This window comes from Schistocerca serialis, chromosome 3 (genome assembly GCF_023864345.2).
Source record: "Schistocerca serialis cubense isolate TAMUIC-IGC-003099 chromosome 3, iqSchSeri2.2, whole genome shotgun sequence".
Lineage (NCBI taxonomy): Eukaryota > Metazoa > Arthropoda > Insecta > Orthoptera > Acrididae > Schistocerca > Schistocerca serialis.
In genome coordinates, this window is record NC_064640.1 from 797,124,409 (window position 1) to 797,150,613 (window position 26,205).

Consider the following 26,205-nt stretch of genomic DNA (forward strand, 5'->3'; position numbering starts at 1 on the left):
TTTGAATCCCGAAAGCGCTGGTGTATCCCTGGGGTATTGCGTGCAGTCTCGAAGCCTTACGCGATACGAGCACGAAGACTCTGCATCTTGTGCCACTGTTCGATAGACAGATGCCTCCACAAATATAAATCTAATGGATTCGGACGCCAGAAAGGTGGTCTACCTGTTCCTATTCGTCTCGCGCCAAATGTGTTATTTAGAAAGAGAAAATCAAGATTTGCCATACTAATTTTCGTTTACCGTGGTTTCCCTAAATGACTTCAGGCAAATGCCGAAATGACTCCTTTGAATAGAACACGTCCCATTGCCTTCCTCATCTTTACCCGAATCAAATAAGAGCATTGCTTAAGAAAGCACTTTAAGTTCTTCCGTTGACTTTGTTGTAACAAACATGAGGCCATAACTGTCAGTAGCGAAGGCGTATCACACGAAAGTGAGGGATAATTTAGAACATTACATGTAACATATTCGCTCTGAGGAGCAACATTTAAGAACTAGCCGGACTGTAGTTTTGGAAGTGACACCCTTCAGAGTGAATTTCATTATCTGAATAGTCTTTCAATGAATTTCAACCTGGCACTGTCTTCCGCATAACTAGATTGATGTTGTAGTCCCACCATAAATCGCTCCAAACAAGATCCTTGATTTTAGCTAGCTCTAGAATATTGCAGTTACTTTTTGTAGCTTTGTCTCTTCCTTAAAGAAAAACGCGCCAATTTACGTTCCCAGAGGCCGTCACGATATAATTATAGTTCTCCAATTTTTCGTGTGAATACTGGGACGACTTATCGAACAAGGACACGGGCAATGTTGATCTCTATTCCAATTTTGTGTACAGGTTCCGGAACCGAGGTGATGCAAACCTCGGGTCCGAGAGTTCCGGCACCTGTACAGAAAGCTGGAATAGAGATTAACATAAACATCATTTCCGATCTTTTTATTGCTTGTGAAAATCACGCATTGCATTTTGTACCACCATACAGTGAGACCTTCAGAGGTGGTGGTCCAGACTGCTGGAGACACCGGTACCTCTAATACCCAGTAGCACGTTCTCTTGCGTTGGTGCATGCCTGTATTCGTCGTGGCGTACTATCCACAAGTTCATCAAGGCACTTTTGGTCCAGGTTGTCCCACCCCTCATCCTTCAAATATGACTATTTTGAAAAGTTGTCCATGAATAACTACTCTGCAAATTAAATACAGGGTGAAAAGAATTTAAACCGACAAACTCTGGGAGGTTGTAGGGGACATCAAAACAAATATTTTCCCCTAATGTCATTTTTTCCTATGAGGAGTATTTAAACCGGAAGAGGAAGGTTTCTCTGGCGGCAAATTAATTAAACCAACAAACACTTTTCCATTTTTTATGACCAAGAGACAACACATTAAGACAACCAAATTTCAATTACAGTAGATTTTCAAAAATGCCTCCATTGATACGTAAACAAAGGTTACACCGTCGGATCATGTTCTGTCTGACACGGGCAAAAACCCCAGCAGTATCCTGAATTGTTCCTGCTGCTGCTGCTACTATGTCGGTTTAAAGTCGGTTTAAATGCTTTTCACCCTGTATAATTTGACATATATTATTACATATACGCCGGCCGCGGTGGTCGTGCGGTTCTAGGCGCTCCAGTCCGGAGCCGCGCTGCTGCTACGGTCGCAGGTTCGAATCCTGCCTCGGGCATGGATGTGTGTGATGTCCTTAGGTTAGTTAGGTTTAATTAGTTCTAAGTTCTAGGGGACTGATGACCACAGCAGTTGAGTCCCATAGTGCTCAGAGCCATTTGAACCATTTTTATTACATATCGTGTACCAATAGAGCAAAAAGAAAAAAACGTTATTGATGAGAAACGCCGTCTGTGTGTGAAACCGAGAGACTTCCCCTACGCCCTCGTAAAGTAAAAAGATAGATAAATAAATCGGCGCGGTTGGGCGGCGTGGAATGGTCCACGCTTTAGCATCTGGTGTCCCGCCTGGAGCCGTGCGGGCATTGGGCAGGACGGCTGTCAGCGGCGAGCACTCTCATAAATAAAGAAACGGCAGGAGACGCGCAGGCAGCGAGGTGTTGGCGATATCTGCGGCGGCTGCTCCGGGCCCTGGCCACCCCACGCCCCCACCGCAACTCCGGCCCTAACTTCGGCAGCGCAGCCGGGCTACGAGAAAGCCTTTAAATTTCGTTTTCCACCACTCGCTGCCCTTCTTTTCACTCGCTCTCTTGGCTCCGCTTCTCATCCTCCTCTAAACCTCTCCCTCGCCTCTCTCTCTCTCTCCCTCTTCTCCTTTGGCTGCCTCACTCCCCGTCCCTCCATTTGGCTATTTTCTTTTTATTTTGCTTCTGGGTGAGGGAAAAAACTCTTTGCCAGGATCGATAAAACAGTTTCCCTTTTTCTGCTTCAAACTACCGATTCCTCCGGATGATGAAAAAGTTCGGTCGACCCGAAACGTAGACAAATGAATACAAATGCCGAGCGCCGCGCGAGGTCTGGGTTGCGGAGTGAGGGCGCGTCCGGTTCCGAGCATTTCCTTCTCGAAATCTGTCCACAGCTCGTGTCCCGCACCTTGAAACACACAACTACCTCCTGCTTATAATTTCCTTCGTTTCTGTTCGCTATTTCTCGTGTGCGTACTGTAAGACCTTCGGTACACACACCATCGGATTATTTGACTTGCCGCTCTAACGAAGTAGGCGAGTATCAGCAATATGTCTCGTGGTCTTATCGTGGCGTGTTCTTCATCTTCTGCCGTTAGGTCAGAAGATGATTAATTTTCACACATATTTATTAAAATAATAAAAAGCATAGAAATTACTTAACTTGATTCTGGATGCTGTTTACAATTGACAATCTGAAGTTCCTTTGGTCTTGGTACGTTAATCTTATTCTCACAGATCTCTGATACTTGACAAAGTGTCTATACATTTCTCTTCATGGCTATGTACATAAATATGACAATCTTATTAGGCGCAGACTGGTGCAGACTAATGCAGACTGACTAATTGGAGGTCTGTACACTCCTTATAATACCTCGCGCGTTCAGGTATCACTGCGCAAGTGTGATCCGCGAGGAGAAAAGGTTCTACGTTAGCAGCAATCTCATTGGCTGCGTGACATATTAATACGCGGATCGGCGGAAGCAGAATTTGGTCCGTTTCTATGGCAGCGCCATCTCGTAGTGCGGAGACGGACGAGTGCTGCGCCTGCGCTGTTGTGCTTAGCGGGGCGCGCTCTAGTGGGAAAGTAGTGTACGCGCTGACTACGCGGGACTATGTACACAACACTATTGTATGTGTTTTAATCGAAAATATCTTTGTTTCTATCTGTTGGTTCTAATTTTATAAAGTGATGAACTGTAGAAAAGACAAATTATGAAAATGTTCTTCTTTTTCTTCAGCTAACACCCACCCATTGATGAATGAAAGCCTCTTCCATATTCTTCCATTCCGCTATGATGTGTGCCGTCAAATACCACCACATCAGTAGGCTTCGTGTTGTCACTACAGCATACCTTTTGTGGTCTTCCAATGTTCACTTTGTGTCCTTAAGGTGAACCATCTTATACCTCCATCTGTTGGAGTCTTGCCTCGCTATGTAGCCTGGCCACTGTCATTGCCACCTGGGCATCTCCAGCCTGATCTTGTCCCTGAGGCTGGTGCTCGACTCTGTCGGATCCAATGTTTCTAAATCGTAACTTATTACTAATAGCCGGCCAGGGTGGCCGAGCGGTTCTAGGCGCTACAGTCTGGAACCGCGCGACCGCTACGGTTGCAGGTTCGAATCCTGCCTCGGGCATGGATGTGTGTGATGTCCTTAGGTTAGCTAGGTTTAAGTAGTTCTGAGTTCTATGGGACTGATGACCACAGATGTTAAGTCCCATAGTGCTCAGAGCCATTTGAACCATTTATTCTGCTGTGTGCTTTGTTTCCAGGTAGATGGGAATTCCTGACGCGCTTTATGGATGCGACGCTTTCTTCCGCAGGTCGCTTCGACGCGAGACCAGCAATCACTGAAGGCTGACAGAGATCCCATGAGACGACGTGTGTTCGAGAAAAATTGCGGACAGAGATAAAGGAGCTCACACTTGGTTTGGGTAGTCTTCACCCAATGCAAGTAATTACAGCGATAAATGTCTTTAGCGAAATCCAGCTCCAGATGTGGAGAACAGGAAAGCGCCAGTGCCGCTGTTACGACAGGACCACCGTAGGCATGTGTGTGGTTTTTCCTAAACGCCAAAAAACAAAACAAAAAAAAAAAACATTACGATGGTGCCTGAATGATTCTGTCGAGGGAATGGTACACTTAAACATGGTCCCTACATCCACTTACACCGGTAAGAGCTCTCTACGACTGCCGAGTAATAGGGAAGCCTGAATAAATGGTGTTTCAATGTAATTTATGTGAAATATAAGCAGCAGTCAAATGAAAACAAGACAGATGGAAGAATGTAAGTAAACTGTTTATTACTTCAAAAGTAATCGCCATACCTGTCAACACATTAATCCCAGTGTGAGGCAAGACGTTATGTGCCTTTATTGAAAAATGTTTGCGGTTGTTCACGAAACTATGAGTGTACCCAGGTTTGCGCCTCTACATCAGAAGCAAATCGACAGCCATGAGAATGTTTCTTCTGTATTCCAAAGAGATGGGCAACTCATGAGGAGAGATCGATACTGTATCGAAGATGTGTAAGGACTCCTCAGCGAATTATATACTGTATAACTGAAACAGCCGTTGCAGCATATAAACGGACATACCCGCGTTCAAGTGAAGTAACTTACAAAAACGGAGGAAAACTTAAAGTAGGGTGGTTGGGCGGATGTTCGAATCAGTCTCTCTCCAAACACAATTCCAGTTTCTTAACCCCTGCATCACCTCGGTTGGCAAAGAAACATATGCATTGACCAGATAAACGAAGGTAGATTTTTACGTTTCCTAGAAATTGTCGTATACAAATTATGTTGACACGACGATTCGAAAAGTCTGTTTGATGCTACAAAGAGAGCATCGATGCAGAGTTAACATACATTTATGTTTCAAACACATGTATTAAAACTCTGTTCCCATACGGTAACACTTTTTATTTGTATTACATACGTCACCTCGCAAAAAAGCAATTTAACTGTTCGCTATTAATTAAGGATTTCAGCAAATTGCAGACGGGACAAGAAGTGTAATTGCGTTGTTTTAGAGACTATTGCCAGTTTCACTCAAGGCCAGTCCAATTATTTCCCCATTAGGATTTTTTCAGCATTATGAAGCATAAGGTATTACGCAAGCATAGTTTCCGCTGGATGAACTTTTACGTAATAGCAACATTTAGCACTTAATGGTAGTCACTTATGCTTTCGCAATGACGTCATTAGTGAGCGCAAGAACACGTGTCTTGCCCCTTGTTTGGCCAGCCAGAAAGTGTCCATTATTTGCTACTAATGGACGCGCTATGAAGAGGATGAAGACATGGAGCAGGAGTAGGGAAACACGCAAGGGGGGAAGTGTGGAATTAATCCTTCCATTGATATCAACAGAATAAGAATACTGACTCAGTAGGCGGGGGAAAGAATCGGATGTAGCGTAGGTTAGAGAATCATACTGACATTCATAGAAAGCGATTTGCCTTGACCACGAAAGCTCATATCAGACAGACCCAATTGGGATGAGGATCCCATTCGTCCAGAATACGAGTCCTGTTGTAAGCCCTGGAGCATGAGTGCTGAGATTAACCCTAACATACGACTGACACGTTCACTATTAATATTGATAACTGTAGCAACGCTCGTGAGAAGAATGTGCCGTCCGATATAAGTTCTCGCTTTTCGTACGAAATACTCATCCAAACATTTACTATACTTCATTTATTTACTGATTCAATTTTGTACCTGATTCTGCTTCCACATTTAAGGTCACGCGCATCAAGATCCTGGTGATAACTATCCTGTTACCTTAAACTACGATAAAAATTGCTTCTACAACCACTTTGGCAAATTAATCCATATTATTATTTCTTGCCTTTTTAGTTTTATTAATTAGCTGACATTCAATAGAGCGAAATTTTCTTTTAGATGTAGGGCACATTCTGTGACAGAAACTTGATTTTATATTACGACGGGTAGAAATGCAAGAGCTAAAGAATCTTAGTCGCCATTCAAAAAACCTTACTGTTACCTGTGGGTATTCGGCAGATTGTGCTCGATTTAATTACCATGCACCGCTCCAACATTAGAGTCAAGATATGTTTTATTTCATTCTGCAAGTTTGTAGAGTCTGTGTCAGACTATAACTATCTTCCATAGCACTAGATGAATACTTGATATAACTGATTGAGATGACGCAATGCATACAACTGTGAAACCATATGAGGGGCGTTCAGTAAGTAATGCAACACATTTTTTTTCTGAAAACGGGTTAGTTTTATTCGAGATTCTATTACACGGAATTATTCCTCCTTCATTTGGCTACAAAAAAATATTTTTCAACATAATCTCCGTTCAATGCGACGGCCTTACGTCACCTTACGGGAGGGTCTGTACGCCCGCGTCGTAACACTCTACTGGTCAATGCCGGAGTCAACGTCTTCCTGCATCAATAACCTCTCCGTCATCCACGTACTGCTTCTCGTTAAGTGCATCCTTCTTTGGGTCAAACAGATGGAAGTCGGAAGGTGCGAGAACCGAGCTGTTTGGTGGATGAGGAAGAACAGTCCAATAAAATTTTGTGAGGCCTTGCGTTGTCATGGAGATGGTGAAGTGTTACAGAGTTGCTTCGGGAACTCAAGTGGGAATCCCAGGAGGAAAGGCGACGTTCTTTTCGAGAAACACTATTGAGAAAATTTAGAGAACCGGTATTGGATGCTGACTGCTGAACGATTCTACTGCCGCTAACATACATTGCGCTTAAGGACCACGAAGATAAGGTAGTAGAAATTAGGGCTCATACGGAGGCATATAGACAGTCATTTTTCCCTCGCTCTATTTGAGAGTGGAACAGGAAAGGAAATGACTAGTAGTGGTACAAGGTACCCTCCTCACGCACCGTATGGTGGCTTGCGGAGTATCTATGTACCGGGTGATCAAAAAGTCTGTATAAATTTGAAAACTGAATAAATCACGGAATAATGTAGATAGAGAGGTACAAATTGACACACATGCTTGGAATGACATGGTGTTTTATTAGAACCAAAAAAATACAAAAGTTCAAAAAATGTCCGACAGATGGCGCTTCATCTGATCAGAATAGCAATAATTAGCATAACAAAGTAAGACAAAGCAAAGATGATGTTCTTCACAGGAAATGCTCAATATGTCCACCATCATTCCTCAACAACAGCTGTAGTCGAGAAATGATGTTGTGAACAGCACTGTAAAGCATGACCGGAGTTATGGTGAGGCATTGGCGTCGGATGTTGTCTTTCAGCATCCATAGAGATGTCGGTCGATTACTATACACTTGCGACTTCAGGTAACCCGAAAGCCAATAATCGCACGGACCGAGGTCTGGGGACCTAGGAGGCCAAACATGACGAAAGTGGCGGCTGATCACACATTCATCACCAAACGACGTGCGCAAGAGATTTCTCACGCGTCTAGCAATATGGAGTGGTTCTAATAAAACCCCATGTCATTCTAAGCATGTATGTCAATTTTTACCTGTCTATCTACATTATTCCGTGTTTTATTAAGTTTTCAAATTCATACTGACTTTTTGATCACCCGGTAGATGTAGATGAAGTGCGTTTGCATTTTTGTAGCGTCGAACTCTCTCAAGTCGTTTCTGTTAGGCCGCGAGGAACTTGAGTAGCCGGCCGGGATGGCCGAGCGGTTCTAGGCGAGACAATCTGGAACCGCGCGACCGCTACGGTCGCAGGTTCTAATCCTGCCTCAGGCATGGGTGTGTGTGATGTCCTTAGGTTTAAGTAGTTCTAAGTTCTAGGGGACTGATGACCTCAGAAGTTAAGTCCCATAGTGCTCAGTGCTATTTGAACCATTTAAACTTGAGTATCCTAATTGATGTGCGAGTCTCTCAGCACTACCAACAGACATGTCCAATTGTGCAGCGAGATGTTTGATTGTGATTCGTCGATCACCTCGAATGAGAGTGTTCGCACGTTCCAACGTCGCAGGAGTCACAGCTGTGTGCAGTCGGCCGGCCTACGGTTCATGCGAACTCGTGATGACAGACACTTGGCACAACGAATCGCTCTCCTTTTGTTGCCTACCAGGTCTCCGTAGACATTCTGTAAGCGCCTATGAATATTTGCGATGCTCTGGTGTTTCACCAAAAGAAACTCGATAACAGCTCTCTGCTTGGAGCGAACTTCCGCCATAGACGCCATTTTGAAGGCTACGTGTACCACCACCACCCATCTGAACTTTATGAAACTACAGGGCCTGAAGCTGCAATAGCCAACGACGTCCCACAATGAATTCAGCATTTTGTCTAGCGAAGCTGGCACAGACAGAGAGAGAGAGAGAGAGAGAGAGAGAGAGAGAGAGAGAGTTGCTTTACGTATTGAACAACCGTCGTATTTTGGTGGAGTGCGGATCCCCAATCAGCCGTCCTGATTTTAGTTTTTCCGTGGCTCCCTTATATTTCTTCACGTGGTTTTCTAGCTGTTTTCTCTAACGAGGCCACGACCAAATTCCCTCGCTACGGTTGCCCAACTGAGCTAGTGCCCCAACTCTAATGACCTCAATGTCGACGGGACGTTAAACTCTAGCTTTTCTTTCTTCGTAACAAAAGCGACGGAAGTGGCAGCGTTTATGAGTAATGAGGCAGACGACAGAAGCTGTAGTGCAGTACGGGCTGCCGGCCAGCTGTCGCGGCCATCCTCATTACGAGGCTCAGCTGCTGCGCCGCCGGCGCTTGCTCTGGCGCTACTTTCCACGCGAAACAAACTCCCCGTAATCGCTCCTGACACAAACAAGCAAAAATGAAACTTTGGGAATGTCTTACAATTACGAAGGTAAGAAGAAAATATCTCGCCCTGTCTTTGGAATACTGTTTCCAGGCTAAAATGCACTCATTTTCCAATGAAATCTCTGTTAAGATCTGTGCACGTTGTCGTGTATTTTACCACTGAACATATTCCATCCATGAAATGTGATTCTTTAAAATCCGTAAAATACCTCTCTAGAGAATAGAAGCTTTCGAAATGTGGTGCTACAGAAGAATGCTTAAGATTAGATGGGGAGATCACATAACTAATGAGGAGGTATTGAATAGAATTGGGGAGAAGAGGAGTTTGTGGCTCAACTTGACAAGAAGAAGGGACCGGTTGGTAGGACATGTTCTGAGGCATCAAGGGCTCACAAATTTAGCATTGGAGGGCAGTGTGGAGGGTCAAAATCGTAGAGGGAGACCAAGAGATGAATACACTAAGCAGATTCAGAAGGATGTAGGTTGCAGTAATTACTGGGAGATCAAGAAGCTTGCACAGGATAGAGTAGCATGGAGAGCTGCATCAAACCAGTCTCAGGACTGAAGACCACAACAACGACAACAACAACAAAACCTCACTGTGGCTGCCATAAGCCCCTTCATGAGTCTCAAAACTATTCCAGAAGCAAATTTCTTTAGATGCGGGAATATATGAAAGCCAGAGAATGGTAAATTAAGTGGATGTTCCAACTAATCATATTTCAATTCCCGTAGCTTCCCATTGCCATAGAACCTTTGTCACCAAGCGCACTGACCTGACATTTCTACTTTGCAATCTACGCGTCTTGTGCCGTATTTTCCCATCCAGCTCAGCCAGAATACTTCCCTAGTATTCGTCAGTTATTGCTGTACAGTTTACGCCTGTAGATATTCCGTAAGGAGAGTTTCTTCGCGATTCCAGAAAATATTATGACTATAATGAATGGCGACCAAGTTCAGAATTCTTACTTTCGTGTGTACAGGCTGCTTCAAACACAGAGCACAATGGCCACACTTTAACAGACAAGTTTTTATTCTTTGCCTGTGCGTGATTTCTACGCTGAACAACCTAGATCTGCTAGTGTGGAATCCGCAACAAATTAGAACGCAAGTTGGGAAGACACTACACAGTACATAAGGCTAATGAGAAATGCCATTTTGCTGATATACCTCAACAGGACTCGAAGAGTCGTGAACGAATCGGCTTCTGCACAGTAAGTAAGGTTCAGTTCAAAAACTATCGTCGCATTAGATGCTGTCCACACTTCAAGAAAGGAAAACACATCCTGTTCCACGTGCCATTCTTACATCATTGCAGAAAGTTGAAAATTTGTGCTGGACCAGGACTCGGAACACGGAATATTCCATTTTTTGGAAACGGTCGCTTGACCGCCTACTTTTTTTTAAACCTCATATTTTGTTCCGTTTCGTTCGTTGTATCTGCTCTGGGCGGACATCGAAAGACAGCCGTTTCAGTTCGTCGTCGATCCATTAACTCAGTTTCTTTATTACAGAGGGCAGCTAGCCCTCTGACCGAACACGCTGAGCTACCGTGCCGTCGACCGTCTCGGCCATCCGGACACGGTCCCTGAACGATTTAAATTTCCAACTTATCCGCGCACTACTGACGTAGTGCCCCCCCCCCCCCCCCACCCCTTCACACCGTATATCGCTGACTCGTGTAAGAGGTCGAGGGATAACTGAGCCGCCTCGTCCGAGTTGTACACATGTGGTGTCTGTTCCTTCGGACAACTTCTGCTACAGACATACTTGTCTATGCTGGTACATGAAAATTCTTTACATGACATAAACAGTAATGTGGTCACTTATTAATCCAAGGGGGTATTTTAAGTTATCTGAATATGTTACACAACCGTCTGGGTTGTGTGTTCTTTTCCAGCTTTTACTTTCATTTAAGAAAGTAAGAAGGAACTTAATTCCCTGGTATTACCAAACAAAAACGAAGCGTAAAGATCGTTTCTTAGTGTGTTAGGACCACAGAAAACCGAGGGAGAGTCAGAAGTGACTATAACCTCTGAATGCAGTCAAATGCGAATTTCGCTTTAAGTGTTGCCTCAAGAGTATAGTCGGAGTCGTTCTTTTGTATCTCCCTCCAGCAGTTGGATTCAACGAATGTGCTCCTAGACATATCCTGCTCATTCCATGTCGTGAATAGTTTGGTGCTCACTACTAATGATCTTAAGCGTGGCACATGATAAATAGCAGTTGAGACTTTCCGACGTCCATTGTTACTTATACTCTCTTGGAAAGCAAATTTTCAAGATAGTACATGTTAGTCACGTGAAAGTATTGCTCTTTCCTTCCTCGGAATGTGCATGTACGACGGGCTTCCAGCTTTCCTTATTGATTTACACTGTGTTTTTCCCAATCACCCATGGTGTACCACTTGTCTGTTCGTTGCAGTTGCAGGTGTGTAGTACTTTGGTCTAACCGTACGTGTCAGAATAACATCCGCCACAACTGTAACCCTACACAATACAGCTCGATTTCCCAACCGCTGTCATCACGTGCGCTGACAATATGGATTGTGAGCAACACGGAAAGCTCTGGACGACGTGCTTTCTGTGGAAGGAGGGTGTAAACACTGTCAATATTCACAGGCAATTGGTTGCCGTGTGTTGAGAGCGTGCGCCACCACGACAAAGTACTCTTGCAACAGGACAACGCTCGTCTCCGTACGAGTCGGAAAATCATGGCTTCCATCGTCGAAGTAGGGTTCCAGGCACTGCCAAACCCATTATATTCGCCTGACTTGGCCCCTTTAACTTCTGTAGGCCCTCCTCGAGCCTCGCAGTTCCTGGAAATCTGCAAAATGATGTATCAGAAGTCTCTTCATAGCCCTAATCGTAACTAGTAACCAGAAGCGGCCAAGTCAGAAGAATGCGGTGCGTGTGGCAGTACCTGGAAACCACATTTCAGCGATGGCGGCAGCGGTTTTCCGAATAGTATGGGAACGAGCGTTGTCGCGTTGCACGAGCTCGTTTCAAGACTGTGCGCACTCTGTACACATTGGAACCAATCGTCTGTGAATATTCACAGTGTTTATTCCCTCCTTCCATAGAAACCGCGTCATGTAACGCTGTCCCTGATGCTGACACTCTATGTTGTCCCATCAGGTAATGCAAGCGGTTGAGAAATTGGGCTGTACTGTGCAGGGATTACAGTTCCAGTGCTTATCCTGCCACCGACGGCTTAGCCGAAGTACTAAATGCACTCCTGGAAATTGAAATAAGAACACCGTGAATTCATTGTCCCAGGAAGGGGAAACTTTATTGACACATTCCTGGGGTCAGATACATCACATGATCACACTGACAGAACCACAGGCACATAGACACAGGCAACAGAGCATGCACAATGTCGGCACTAGTACAGTGTGTATCCACCTTTCGCAACAATGCAGGCTGCTATTCTCCCATGGAGACGATCGTAGAGATGCTGGATGTAGTCCTGTGGAACGGCTTGCCATGCCATTTCCACCTGGCGCCTCAGTTGGACCAGCGTTCGTGCTGGACGTGCAGACCGCGTGAGACGACGCTTCATCCAGTCCCAAACATGCTCAATGGGGGACAGATCCGGAGATCTTGCTGGCCAGGGTAGTTGACTTACACCTTCTAGAGCACGTTGGGTGGCACGGGATACGTGCGGACGTGCATTGTCCTGTTGGAACAGCAATTTCCCTTGCCGGTCTAGGAATGGTAGAACGATGGGTTCGATGACGGTTTGAATGTACCGTGCACTATTCAGTGTCCCCTCGACGATCACCAGTGGTGTACGGCCAGTGTAGGAGATCGCTCCCCACATCATGATGCCGGATGTTGGCCCTGTGTGCCTCGGTCGTATGCAGTCCTGATTGTGGCGCTCACCTGCACGGCGCCAAACACGCATACGACCATCGTTGGCACCAAGGCAGAAGCGACTCTCATCGCTGAAGACGACACGTCTCCATTCGTCCCTCCATTCACGCCTGTCGCGACACCACTGGAGGCGGGCTGCACGATGTTGGGGCGTGAGCGGAAGACGGCCTAACAGTGTGCGGAACCGTAGCCCAGCTTCATGGAGACGGTTGCGAATGGTCCTCGCCGATAGCCCAGGAGCAACAGTGTCCCTAATTTGCTGGGAAGTGGCGGTGCGGTCCCCTACGGCACTGCGTAGGATCCTACGGTCTTGGCGTGCATCCGTGCGTCGCTGCGGTCCGGTCCCAGGTCGACGGGCACGTGCACCTTCCGCCGACCACTGGCGACAACATCGATGTACTGTGGAGACCTCACGCCCCACGTGTTGAGCAATTCGGCGGTACGTCCACCCGGCCTCCCGCATGCCCACTATACGCCCTCGCTCAAAGTCCGTCAACTGCACATACGGTTCACGTCCACGCTGTCGCGGCATGCTACCAGTGTTAAAGACTGCGATGGAGCTCCGTATGCCACGGCAAACTGGCTGACACTGACGGCGGCGGTGCACAAATGTTGCGCAGCTAGCGCCATTCGACGGCCAACACCGCGGTTCCTGGTGTGTCCGCTGTGCCGTGCGTGTGATCATTGCTTGTACAGCCCTCTCGCAGTGTCCGGAGGAAGTATGGTGGGTCTGACACACCGGTGTCAATGTGTTCTTTTTTCCATTTCCTGGAGTGTACTTGTTTCTGTAACTTTGGGTCAAACGGCGCCCCATGAATGATGGGGGAAAAGTATATCGTAAATCAATACGGAAGCCTCTCGTATTTCATTTTGAACTCGCTGCGCCCGATACACACAGACAGCGCCACAGATCAGGGCCAGTTTCCAGCGTGGGGCTACGTACTAATGAGGAGTCGCTACATAAATGGCGCACAGAACAGGGTTCATATTATGCTTCTGCCATAAGTCAGATCCAGCAGCCAAAATTATGCTTTGACGCCATAGACGGCGTTCAGGACAGGCACTACATGCCGCTTCCACCTGACGTCAGACAAATAGTTCGCAAACGAATATTCGTCCGCCAGTCGAGAATAAAAGCTCCACTCGGCCAGTTTTCGCAGTCGCCATTTACTAGGTGCCATCGATTACCGGCAGCTGCCATCGGTTATCCTGCAGTCATCGAACAGCTGTTAATCGCCGCGGTGGTCGCACAGTGTCACGATAACTGCCGAGTGTCGTAGTGTGCTTATTAACAGAGACAGAACTTAGATACTGTCACCAATAGTAGAGCCAGACTGGAAATCCTATTAGATTAATCGTCGACCACTGAGTTAGGTATACATCAAGTACCACGCCTTCTCATCGTCAAACTAAAGCTGAGTATTTGCATTAAGATTTTAATGAATGATTTTTAATTGTTACTCATTGTGTTGTCACCAGTATTTTTGCAGTAGTCCTAATTGCCCCTGTGCCAAGAGAGCTGCTGCGCGCAAGCATGCCAACTCAATACAGCAACTACTTTCTGTTGCAGGGGGTTCGCTTCGGCTAACTTTATGTTGGGCACCAAACTTATCTAGTGAATACAACAGAACTATCTATTAAATCGAAGATAATTATTTCTAAGCCTGTAATAAAGTCTCTCGAGTTTATTGCTGCATCAATTCCCAGTGCATCCGCGTCATTTTCAGAAGACAGAAGAAGAAAGGGTTTCATACGAATCTTCGCGAACACTGAATTGTCGCGACAAGATACCCTAGAAGGTTTTATTCCATAGGGGTAACCATCATTTCATATATCTGGATCTGTTGAGTTGTAAGACAGTTCATTTAGCGGGACGATTCTGACACTGAGTGAATCGGGGGAAGATGGTAATCGGTGTGTGATGCCTATTTGCTCGCGTTACTTCAATGTGTCAAGAGAGCGCAGCAGCTGACTGTGCAGCGGTTCCTTGAGTCCAAGTCGTTAGAGGCAAGCTTTAGGTGTAGTTAAAACGGACATTTTTCATGTTTGGGAGCAAAAAACTGTGGAATGTATTAAAATTTACTGTGTCTTGAACTACGTGTTCGCCTGGCTATTTCCCATTAGCTGCCATATGGGAACGCATATTGCAACCTGCATCTCACTCCGATACCTGGGAAAGACGCCATATTTTATCTGTGGTAAGATGGACACTCATAATACCTGTCTTTGTTCATTTATTTATTTGCAGACGATGCGCAGAAATTACGAAGAAGCATCCTAATGGGACCAACATAACTGTTGGATCTGGCATCTCAGTACCCAACACTCCTAATGAATCTGTAAGCGCAGAAATTGCATCTAAGCAAGTGTTGCAGCTAAAGCAGAGACCTGTAACCTCGTTTGAAAAGACTGCACCGATACCAGTTTTAGAAACACCAGAGAAAAGGAGGAAGAAAACTGCATCGGTGTTGACAGACCAGGAAACCCTGCAAAGTTTGAAAGAGAGCAGCATGAAAGACTGACACCAAAAACAGTCATCCATCCTCCAAACGAGGGAGAAAAGTAAAGTCGACTACTGAATAAAATGACAATGTTGTGTGTAAATAATACTGCTACGAAAAAAAAGGACTGTAAGTGGACTGGATTCGGTGCAATCGCTGTAAGAAGTAGCTTCTTAAAACATGCACCGATTAAGAAGATACTTCTAACGACTCTTCTGTAAAACTGTAGAATCAAATGTAGGATAGTCGGTAACTGCAAAACAAAATTTAATTTTTTGTTACTTGACAAAACATATAATAAAATTGGTGATGGTACCGCATTTATTATGCCATCTTACCCCGATTTTATCGCATACATCGGTTTTCTGGTTTGAAGAGACCTTGCCAAACATGAGTGATTAACTGAGTTTTGAAAATCCCAAAATTCCCCTCATAATTTCATGTTGAAGCAAAGAGTATGGCATCTTCCCCAACGTACTATATACGTTTGTCGATTTTCTTGTTATGCGTGTTCAACATAAAGACAAAGGTCATCCATCAAATGTAGAAAATGATTTGAGCAGTTTGCGGTGAACCACTGATTATAATAGCATTTCACCCTTGTCTCGTAGTATTCGAGAGAACGAGACAAGGGCGAAATGTGAGTGTATGTTTGACCCGGTAACTGTAGTACTGCATAGCTCGGTTTATAAAGACAAAGACAGACAGACACTAATCATAGCCTGGTGTGAAATGTAGGCAGTGTCATAGGAACACGACCTTACTGACTAAGTCAGAATGTGCAAAAACTTCAGTGGTAACTATATGTCTCCATCTTACCAAAACTGTAAACATGAGACGCAAATATCTCGAGGAAAATTTAATTATAAGATCTGAAACTATACCTGTTTGTGCTGGTCAACATGAAAACGATGAATACAGGTTTAACGTCTCGTCAACGTCCAGATTATTAGAGATGCAGCAGTAGCTCCTATCGGACAGTGGGTGCAGAAGATACTCGTTCATAAATGTTTAAGAAACCACACAGGCATCCGTCTGGGGTTAATTAGGAAAATCGTGGAAAACCTAAATGAGGCTGGTCTTTCTTCCAAACATCAGTACAATAATTTCACTTCTGTGCAGTTTAGCTTGGTAGACAACACATGCGAAGTGCATCTGATAAACTGAAGAATTTGAGGTAAATCCATGCTCGTTGTGTTATTGAACGTTAGATGATATTTAGGTCGTATGCATGATTTAAATTCGCAACAACGTGAATCGATTCGGATCCAGCCAAGAGAGAAAAGGGGGAGATGCAGCTCGTAGCCTAACTGGAGTGTGATATTTTGACAATTAACTCCGCTATACGAGACTACACGTTAGAAACTGTTTGCACATCAGGAATAAAGTCTCGTACTAGCCATTCGTTGAGTCTGTCCTTCAGAACCAGTGCATAAAACTGTTTTTGTAGCCGATAAAAGTGGTAAAGTGTCGAGTTTTGTGAACGACAAGTTACCACACCAATTGTAATGCATTGTGGCCTCTCTCCTGCCTAAGTTCAGCTTTTGATGACAATTTTGCTCTTTTACGTAGTCATCATGTGTTACGAAGCCACGTGTGGTGTTACAAGAGCACCGCTTTGTACTTGAAAGCGGAAGCGTTCGTCATACACACGCAGATTGAAATCTGTGCAGCCAGTGGAAAGCTGCCGCAGGTTGCGGTGTGAACGTTTCCTCAGTGACACCACTACTTCTCTCTCTGTCGCTCACATACACACACAGATGAGAGATTAGCAAACCTGGCTAAACTAAACAGTCTGTAACACGACAGTTGTTCTCAGCATTGCAAGATCCGCAAAGTCGTCACAGGTAGAGTTTGCATTTACCTCCAAAAATAATAACCAGTTCATTCAGTCACCTCGGATGCTAGTCTACAAGTTAGCACTTCTCAAATATGTAAGACTTTGCCTGGAGTTGAATGATGCAAACGATAATTAAAAACCTCGCTCTCGCGGATGTGAAACGGATGCAGAGAAACAGGACTAAACAGCACTGTTTCGAAGGAAAAACTTTGTGTCTCATCTGACAATGGAGGAACGGATCTTACCCGCAATTTCAGATCTTGTCGAGACTACTGTAGAACAATTTTAACCATACTCGTTATATAAAATTTTAGAGCGAAGACCGTTTTCATGCAGGGGTGACAGCAGGGTTTGTCCTCTGCAACGAGTTTGGCAGAGCATTCAGCTCTAAAGATGTTCCGCCGAACACATGACAAACATTTGTCAGGATGATATGTGACGGATAGTTCGTTTATACTGTAAAAAATGGTTCAAATGGCTCTGAGCACTATGGGACTTAACATCTGTGGTCATCAGTCCCCTAGAACTTAGAACTACTTAAACCTAACTAACCTAAGGACATCACACACATCCATGACCGAGGCAGGATTCGAACCTGTGACCGTAGCGGTCACGCGGTTCCAGACTGAAGCGCCTAGAACCGCACGGCCACACCGGCCGGCGTTTATACTGTACAATTCCTGGATGACGTCGATGAGTATTCCTACTGTGTCGTCCTTTAGTTTTTCTATTTTTATTTATTTATTTTTTCTTGTGGTAGCGACTGCCTGTCTCTTGTCTAATTGCGATAATATTATTAGCTAAGCTTCTTACAACTTGGCACGAAGGCAATAAGCGATCTTTTTCAACTAAAACAAGGCTGAAACTGCAATTTTTGTGCCGCTCCGTGACTTCTTTTACGTTATGCTGTTGTTTGATGGTAGTTTTTTTCCTGATAGGACAATATAGTGTTGAATTTCAATAAAGAAGGATGCATTACATTCTTATTGTATTTCTCCATTGAGACACATACATGTGTACTTCATTTTCAGAAATCATGTCATGTTGTAATAAGAAACACACTCAAGTATGATAGCTAATTTTTTTGCATTATTTTAGACTTTCACTTGGATTTTGGATCGTTGCTTCTATGAAAAAGCTATACGTATTACTCGAGATTTTACGGTACACAAATTTTATTACGCTTTCGATGGCGAATCCTGTTAAATTGCGAAAAATGGATGCTGTAATTTCGGGCTAATTGTAGTGTTCACTTGCTTGAAAAATAAGTAACTTTAAAAAACTTCCTGTATCTTATTTCCAGCTAGTTACTTGTGGTAATTGTAATTAATTACAAGTCTGGAACTTCGCTTTGTGTTTAACGTCATACCACTCCGACTGCATTCGAGATTAACTTAAACTAATATAATGGTGGGAAAGAGTTTCGCTGCCTGTTCTCGGCTGTGCACACCTTGTCTGGTGAAATCTTCCCAGTTAATCGGCCACGTAAACTTACAATGAAATACAACACTACCGGAGGTATGTGAGTGTGGTTCACACTTTTATATGGCAGCTTTTATGTAGGTTTTTCCAACCATTACTCGGTGATTATTCGTAGAGTATACTGTTTGAGAAGAGTTCGTCGGGAAGAAAAGTCATACATCATAATTAAAAGACCAAGTTAAGGACCTCAAGTACGTTGACGTGACGTAAGGACGGCAATGTTTATGTGGGAAGCTTTCAAAGCTCGGAAATTGATGTTGTTTGATATATAAGTACTTGAAAATAATCATACTAAAATGATATTTTGTAAAACAGTGACTCTTCCAGCACTGTTTTATGTTAATGAATTACGGGCTATGAACAAAAACAACTGTACTCAAGTATCATAACTGAGATTTCTTAGTACAATAACGAACTGAAGTAGATTACCTAGTGATAAGAAGGTGTGTTAGAAAATCGCAGAGCACAAATAAAAAAATAATGTAGTAAAAGTAACTAATTAACATATTAAAATAATGGATAATTAAGGGCAACCTTCCGTAGTTAAGAGCTGTAAAATGGGACAGATTGGGCTAATTAAGAACTCGATGTACAACTTAATTGACAAATGGCTTTTGCCTCATGCTAAGATGTAGACAACACTTCAAATTTTCTGCCTAACATACTTAATATCCCTTATTACACAAAAACATTTAAGCTGCATAACACAGATGTCATCCCTATCTAAGTGTTTATTAAGACAGCTAATGTCTAATGTTTACCTCCTGTTCCTCGTAGATGTAAGTTCATCTGCTTTCCAACTTTTCGGTACTTCTGGGAACGAGTGAGGCTAGTAACACAGAATAGTATTTAAAATAATTTACATTTCGTAGCAGGACAGTTCCTCACGTTGTACGTTCAAGAGTAGCTGCAGAGACTGAAAGGAAGAATACTGAAAAAAAAACCAATAAAACTGATTACGTTATTTTCAACCAGAAAGGTACCTGGTGAAATCTTATTATTTCTTAGCTAGTTAACTGTTCTGAGCGTGACACAGCAAACTCGTGTACTGCAAATTGTAACTATCTTGAGGCATGGTTACAGCTACAGATACGCTTGCACGCAGTAGGAAATCGGCATTGATCCATTCAGGGGTAGAGAACAGGTGATGGAAGAAACGGGGTAATCTCGCGAAACGGACGTGCTCTGAAGAGCCAACACAATGCTACGGCCGGGGAGAACAGAAGGCGCAACATGTGTGTGACCGTCACAAGTCACGCAGTGCGGAGATACCCAAGGCAAAAAATCACCAACTTTAGACGTACGTGCTCTGAAGCTTTGCCTGTCCAGTTCCATCTCATTAACTACTTCATTAAATTACGATAACTACACCTGTCAACATTTGTTGCTTTCGTAAAGTTCTGCGTTAATTACACTGAGTTTCTCTTTTGCTGCTTCTGAGACGAGCAAATAAATTGTCATCTGCTAACAAAGTGTGTCGTCACTTCCTTCCTCTTGCGCATGAGACAACTGCGTTGCACGAAGGGCGTTCAGTAAGAATGCAAACACATTTATTTTCTCTGCCAGTTAGATTCAAAATGCTGAATTTGTTGTGTGACATCTTAGAATATTCCCGCTTCAGCCCCTATAGTTTCATGAAGTTCCGATATGCGGTGGCGCTAAACGCAGCCGTCAAAATGGCGTCTGTAACGGAGGTGCGTTCCAAGTAAGTTTCTTTTGGCCTAATACCTGAGCACCGCAGATATTCAGAGGTGCTTGCAGAGTATCTACGGCCGGCCGGAGTGGCCGTGCGGTTCTAGGCGCTACAGTCTGGAACCGAGCGACCGCTACGGTCGCAGGTTCGAATCCTGCCTCGCGCATGGATGTGTGTGATGTCCTTAGCTTAGCTAGGTTTAATTAGTTGTAAGTTCTAGGCGACTGATGACCTCAGACGTTAAGTCGCATAGTGCTCAGAGCCAACCCCAGAGTATCTACGGAGAACTGTCAGTGAACAAGAGCACGGTGAGTTTTTGGGCGAGGCGTCCGTCAGCATTGCAACATGGTCGCGCAAACATGTCCGATCTCCCGCGTGCCGGCCTTCCGCACAAATCCTTGACTCCTGCAATATTGGAACGTGCGGACCCTCTCGTTCGAGGTGATCGACGGATCACAATCAAACACTTCACTTCTCCATGACAAAGCACAAGTCTGTGCACCCGAGAGAAGTTGACAAAATTTCATCAGACTGTTCTTCCTCAACCACGTTACAGCCCGGTTCTCTCGCTTCCGACTTTTATTTGTTTGGCCAAATGAAGGATGCGCTTCGCGGGAAACAGTACGTTGGTGATGGAGAGATTATTGATGCAGCAAGACGTTGGTTCCTACGTCGGCTAGTAGAGTTGTACCATGGAGCGTAGAGACAACCCCCAACCCCCTCCTAGTAAGGTGGGGTAAGCCCGTCGCATTGAACGGAGATTATGTTGAAAAATAATGTTTCGTAGCCAAAAGAGTGGGGAATAATATGGTGTACTGGATCCCTGAATAATACCAATCTGCTTATTGGACGCCCTTCGTACAAGGAAAATTTGACACACCATGGTCAAAGTTTTCGTCGGGAAACCAAACCTGGGTTAGATATATGTTAGGTAAGGGAACACTAAAGTCTCGTACAACTCTGTTGCTCCGCAGTCGGCCATCCTGATTTATTAACTTCTATTTGTAACTTGACAGCTGTAACACATTTAAAGAAAAGTGTGTTTTCGCCATCAACTGTACATATTTAACTTTATTCTTGACTAGTTTCGGTTATTTGAGCCATGATGATTGGAATAAAAAGGTGATCCAACTGATGTACTCCATTTTCTTCCAGTGGTCATGGTTTAAATAACCGAAACCGCTCAAGAATAAGGTTAAATATGGACAGCTGCTGGCGAAAAAATACTTTTATTTAAACATTCTTATTGAGGTTTATCGTGGTTTCCATAAATCACTTAAGGAAAATGTCAGTATGGTTACTATTATGAGGCCACTACCAACTACCTGTTCCATCCATGTCAGAATAGACCTGCAGGTATGAACATGCCTATGTATATGAGTTATGTTATTTTTGTTGTTCTTAAATTATAATTTCATGGTATTTCCAGTATTCTCGTAAAAGTGATCAACAGATAAATAGAACTAATGCTACTACTACAGTCCACTTCCAGATATGCAGAGATATTTCCAATTACATCTCCTTTTTAGCTTCTAGTACATGGTAGTGTACAAGAAGGTCGGACTAATTTCTGGTTACAGTCTTCGTTTATTTTTCTGTTTCTCTCTTTGACTGAATGGGGTCAAAATGTACTTCTGTGCATGTTTAGTCCTATTCATACATACAACAGCCCGAAATAAAATCTGCGGAGTACTCATCCCTAGCTAATCAGAATCGTACCGGATCGTGACAAGGATCTTTACACTTGCCTTCAATTTCCCTGTGGCAGAGAATGCAAATCAAATCCACATGTAGCTTAACACAGTATAATGGTCGCCGGGGTAAAAAGCGTTCGTCACATTCGTAGAATGTCGGTGTATGAATCTACAAATATGATGGTCAGTTTAATGACCACGCAATTTCAAAACTTCACTTTAATTACTAAACTGTCAATTGCGGTCGTAGTCATGTAATCTCGAAGCGCGCTAATAAAGATTCGTCAGACCACGAAACCACTCTTACTGCCGATTCATAGATCGAACCTGTTTGTATTGACTAGCACACTGCGTACCGTAGGTTCAGCGCTCTACAAAACTTCGCCTTCAAGGGCCAGTTTACTCTATACAGTATTGTATCTCTCTTTTCTATGTTAAAACGCTGCCTGCCACAGCCGTTCGGTGGTTTTTCTAATGTGTCGTAATCTGACATCTGATCATAAAAGCTGAGTCGATTAAAACATAATAAAACGTCTACAGTGTTAACAGAAGCGTTGAAAGCTACACTTCTGAAACAACTTTAGTTTGTGTGATATCACAAGGTAAGAGGTGGCTACAAGTGATAAAAGGTAACATTACCGCTCAACAAGACTCAGTCAATGTTTGGACCTCTAACACCATCTACAAAACCCATACGTAGGAAATACCGACCACGACTTTGGTGAGTTTGATAAACAACCAGCTGCAGCACTTCGAGAACTGTGGCAATACAGCGCAAAACAGCTCACACAGAGTCTGTTTAGAAACGGAGTAAGAAATAGGACAACCTCAGGAAAGGGGGATTTCTCGAGACACAATCGGAAGCCAGTGTGCTTGCTGGTAAACTGAAAAATACCTGGCATAGGATCAGTCTAATCCCTGTCCTACCCAGCGTGCATTCAGTTCTCGCAATAGAAGTAAGGAAGAGTAGGTTTTCATGATTCGCTGTCGAGGAGGTCAAAACAATGGAGCGCGAACTCAGACTGGAGTAGAATGCAGTAGGAAACTCACCATTTACCTTTCAACGTCATCATAGCGGCATTCGCCTTTGATTTCAAACGAGACTCAAGCCATTGAAGATGGAATTTCTGCTTGCCGTTTTAGAGTTCCGTAAAAACGAAACTATTGTAGGATATATATGTATCTGTATGGCTGTCTGTCTGTGCGACTGTTCAAAATCCTTTTTCTCAGGATCGGGTAGACGTATCAGCTTAAAATTTACGTTACATATTAAGATCTACGGTTCCTTGTCGCTGTAAAAAAGGGAAGTTTCTACGCCAATACAATCAAAAGATACGGCCATTTATGTCATATTTTGATACGTACAAACACTCTCATCTAAACCTAACCTACAGGGTACTTTCCGTTGACCTAGAATCATGAAATTTGCCAAAAAAAGAAGATTTTTATACTAAACCAAAGGAAAAAAACCGAAAATCGTTAATTTTTGATTATATCACATGAAGAAAGTTCTTTGTCATTTGCTATGTGATTGTCTGTCGGTCCGCGCGTATGTTATGCTTCCTCTTTCTCTGAAACGGGTAAAAGTTTCAAGTTGAAATTTATGTCACATAATAAGGTCTATGATCGGTAGGCGAGTACTAAACGTAAGCATCTATGCCATTGCAATCGAAAGATATGACCATTTATGTCACATATTTTGATACTCGCGAACTCATTCATCAAAACCTATGCGGTACTTCCCACGGGTCTATAATCATGAAATTTGGCAAGAAGCAAGGTTTCACCGAAAAAATAAAGGAAAAACGCGGAAACTTGTCAATTTGAAATTATATCACACACAAAAAATGTATCATTCATTATCTGACTGCCTGTGCGTATGCCCGTCCCTCAGTTAAGCCCCTTGTTTTTCAAAGACGGGTTGACGTAACAAGTTGAAATTTATGTCACGTGCTAAGGTCTATAGTCCCTTGGCGGTATTACGAAAGTTGGCTTCTAAGTCAATGCAGTCAAAATATAAGGCCACTCGCAAATTCACTCATCAAAACATATAGGGTACTTCCCGTTGGTCTAGAATCATGAAATGTGGCAGGAAGAAAGGTTTCACAGTACAAGTAAAGGGAAAAATCGGAAAGTGTTATCCAACTGTGTTGTTGTTGTGGTTTTCAGTCGTGAGATTGGTTTGATGCAGCTCTCCATGCTACTCTATCCCGTGCAAGCTTCTTCATCTCCCAGTTCCTACTGCAACCTACATCCTTCTGAATCTGCTTAGTCTATTCATCTCTTGGTCTCCCTCTACGATTTTTACCCTCCACGTTGCCCTCCGATACTAAATTGGTGATCCCTTGATGCCTCAGAACATGTCCTACAAACCGATTCCTTCTTCTAGTCAAGTTGTGCCACAAACTCCTCTTCTCCCCAATCCTATTCAGTACCTCCTCATTAGTTATGTGATCTACCCATCTAATCTTCAGCATTCTTCTGTAGCACCACATTTCGAAAGCTTCTATTCTCTTCTTGTCCAAACTATTTATCATCGATGTTTCACTTCCATACATGGCTACACTCCATACAAATACTTTCAGAAACGACTTCCTGACACTTAAATCTATACTCGATGTTAACAAATTTCTCTTCTTCAGAAACGCTTTCCTTGCCATTGCCAGTCTACATTTTATATCCTCTCTCCTTCGATCATCATCAGTTATTTTGCTCCACAAATAGCAAAACTCATTTACTACTTTAAGTGTCTCATTTCCCAATCTAATTCCCTCAGCATCACCCGACTTAATTCGACTACATTCCATTATCCTCGTTTTGCTTTTGTTGATGTTCATCTTATATCCTCATTTCAAGACACTGTCCATTCCGTTCAACTGCTCTTCCAAGTGCTTTGCTGTCTCTGACGGAGCTACAATGTCATCGGCGAACCTTAAAGTTTTTATTTCTTCTCCATGGATTTTAATACCTACTCCGAATTTTTCATTTGTTTCCTCTACTGCTTGCTCAATATACAGATTGAACAAAATCGGGGAGAGGCTACAACCCTGTCTCACCTCCTTCCCAACCACTGCTTACCTTTCATGTCCCTCGACTCTTATAACTGGCATCTGGTTTCTGTACAAATTGTAAATAGCCTTTCGCTCCCTGTATTTTACCCCTGCCACCTTCAGAATTTGAATTATCCAACTACAGAATTGAAATTAAAACATTGTCAAGGGTCTCGGAATCTTGCCAGTATTAGTGTCGATAACAGGCAAAAATCGTCAATAGCCTCGACTCCCGGAATGGGCGAACTGTCTATATACATAACTTAGTTTATGAGAAACCTTCAGAACGTGAGTTTTCCTCGCAGCCGGCCAATTTTTGTACAGGTACTCTGTGGGCTACAATATTTATATACTATAGCTTGTCCATTAAAGAAATAATAGCGGTAAATGATATTGATACCAATATGAACTTATTGTTGCAGGACACAAAGAGGACGAGAGCAAGGGCGGCCACGGTTCGAGCAGCGCCCTGGCCAAGAAGCAGCGCAAGGCGCGGACGGCCTTCACCGACCACCAGCTGCAGACGCTGGAGAAGAGCTTCGAGCGCCAGAAGTACCTGAGTGTCCAGGACCGCATGGAGCTGGCCGCCAAGCTCAGCCTCACCGACACACAAGTCAAGACGTGGTACCAGAACCGCAGGTAAACACAGCTCATTTCAACGCCTCCTCTCATATTTCTGTCTTCATTTTCAGCATACAGAGCTACATAAATCGTGGCCCTCAGACAGATCGAAAGCTGCCCAACTATCTGTTTGTCTTGAATCTGATTTCACAAATAATACTACTCCTGTACTAATGCCCTGAAATACAGGATGAAAAGTATTTAAACCGACAAACTCTGGGAGGTTGTAGGGGACATCAAAATAATATTTTTCCCTAATGTCATTTTTTCCTATGAGGAGTATTTAAACCGGGAGAGGAAGATTTCTCTGGCGGCAAATTAATTAAACCAACAAACACTTTTCCATTTTTTTTATGACCAAGAGGCAACACATTAACATAACCCAATTTCAATTAAGTAGATTTTCAAAAATGTGTCCATTGACACGTAAACAAAGGTTACACTGTCGGATCATGTTCTGTCTGACACGGGCAAAAACATCAGGAGTGTCCTGAATTGTTCCCCACACAAAAAAGTGGGGATCGAGCAGACCAT

The 26,205-nt window shown here is 43.6% G+C and overlaps 1 protein-coding gene across 1 annotated transcript in view; it reads left to right on the forward strand.

The window, feature by feature from the left end:
* Positions 1-26,205, forward strand: part of LOC126471234 (homeobox protein B-H1-like) — a 177,303-nt gene that overhangs the window by 72,055 nt on the left and 79,043 nt on the right. Inside the window, exon 3 of the mRNA XM_050099358.1 lies at positions 25,473-25,689. Coding sequence (XP_049955315.1) covers positions 25,473-25,689 — 217 coding nt within the window. The remainder of the gene's footprint in view (positions 1-25,472; positions 25,690-26,205) is intronic.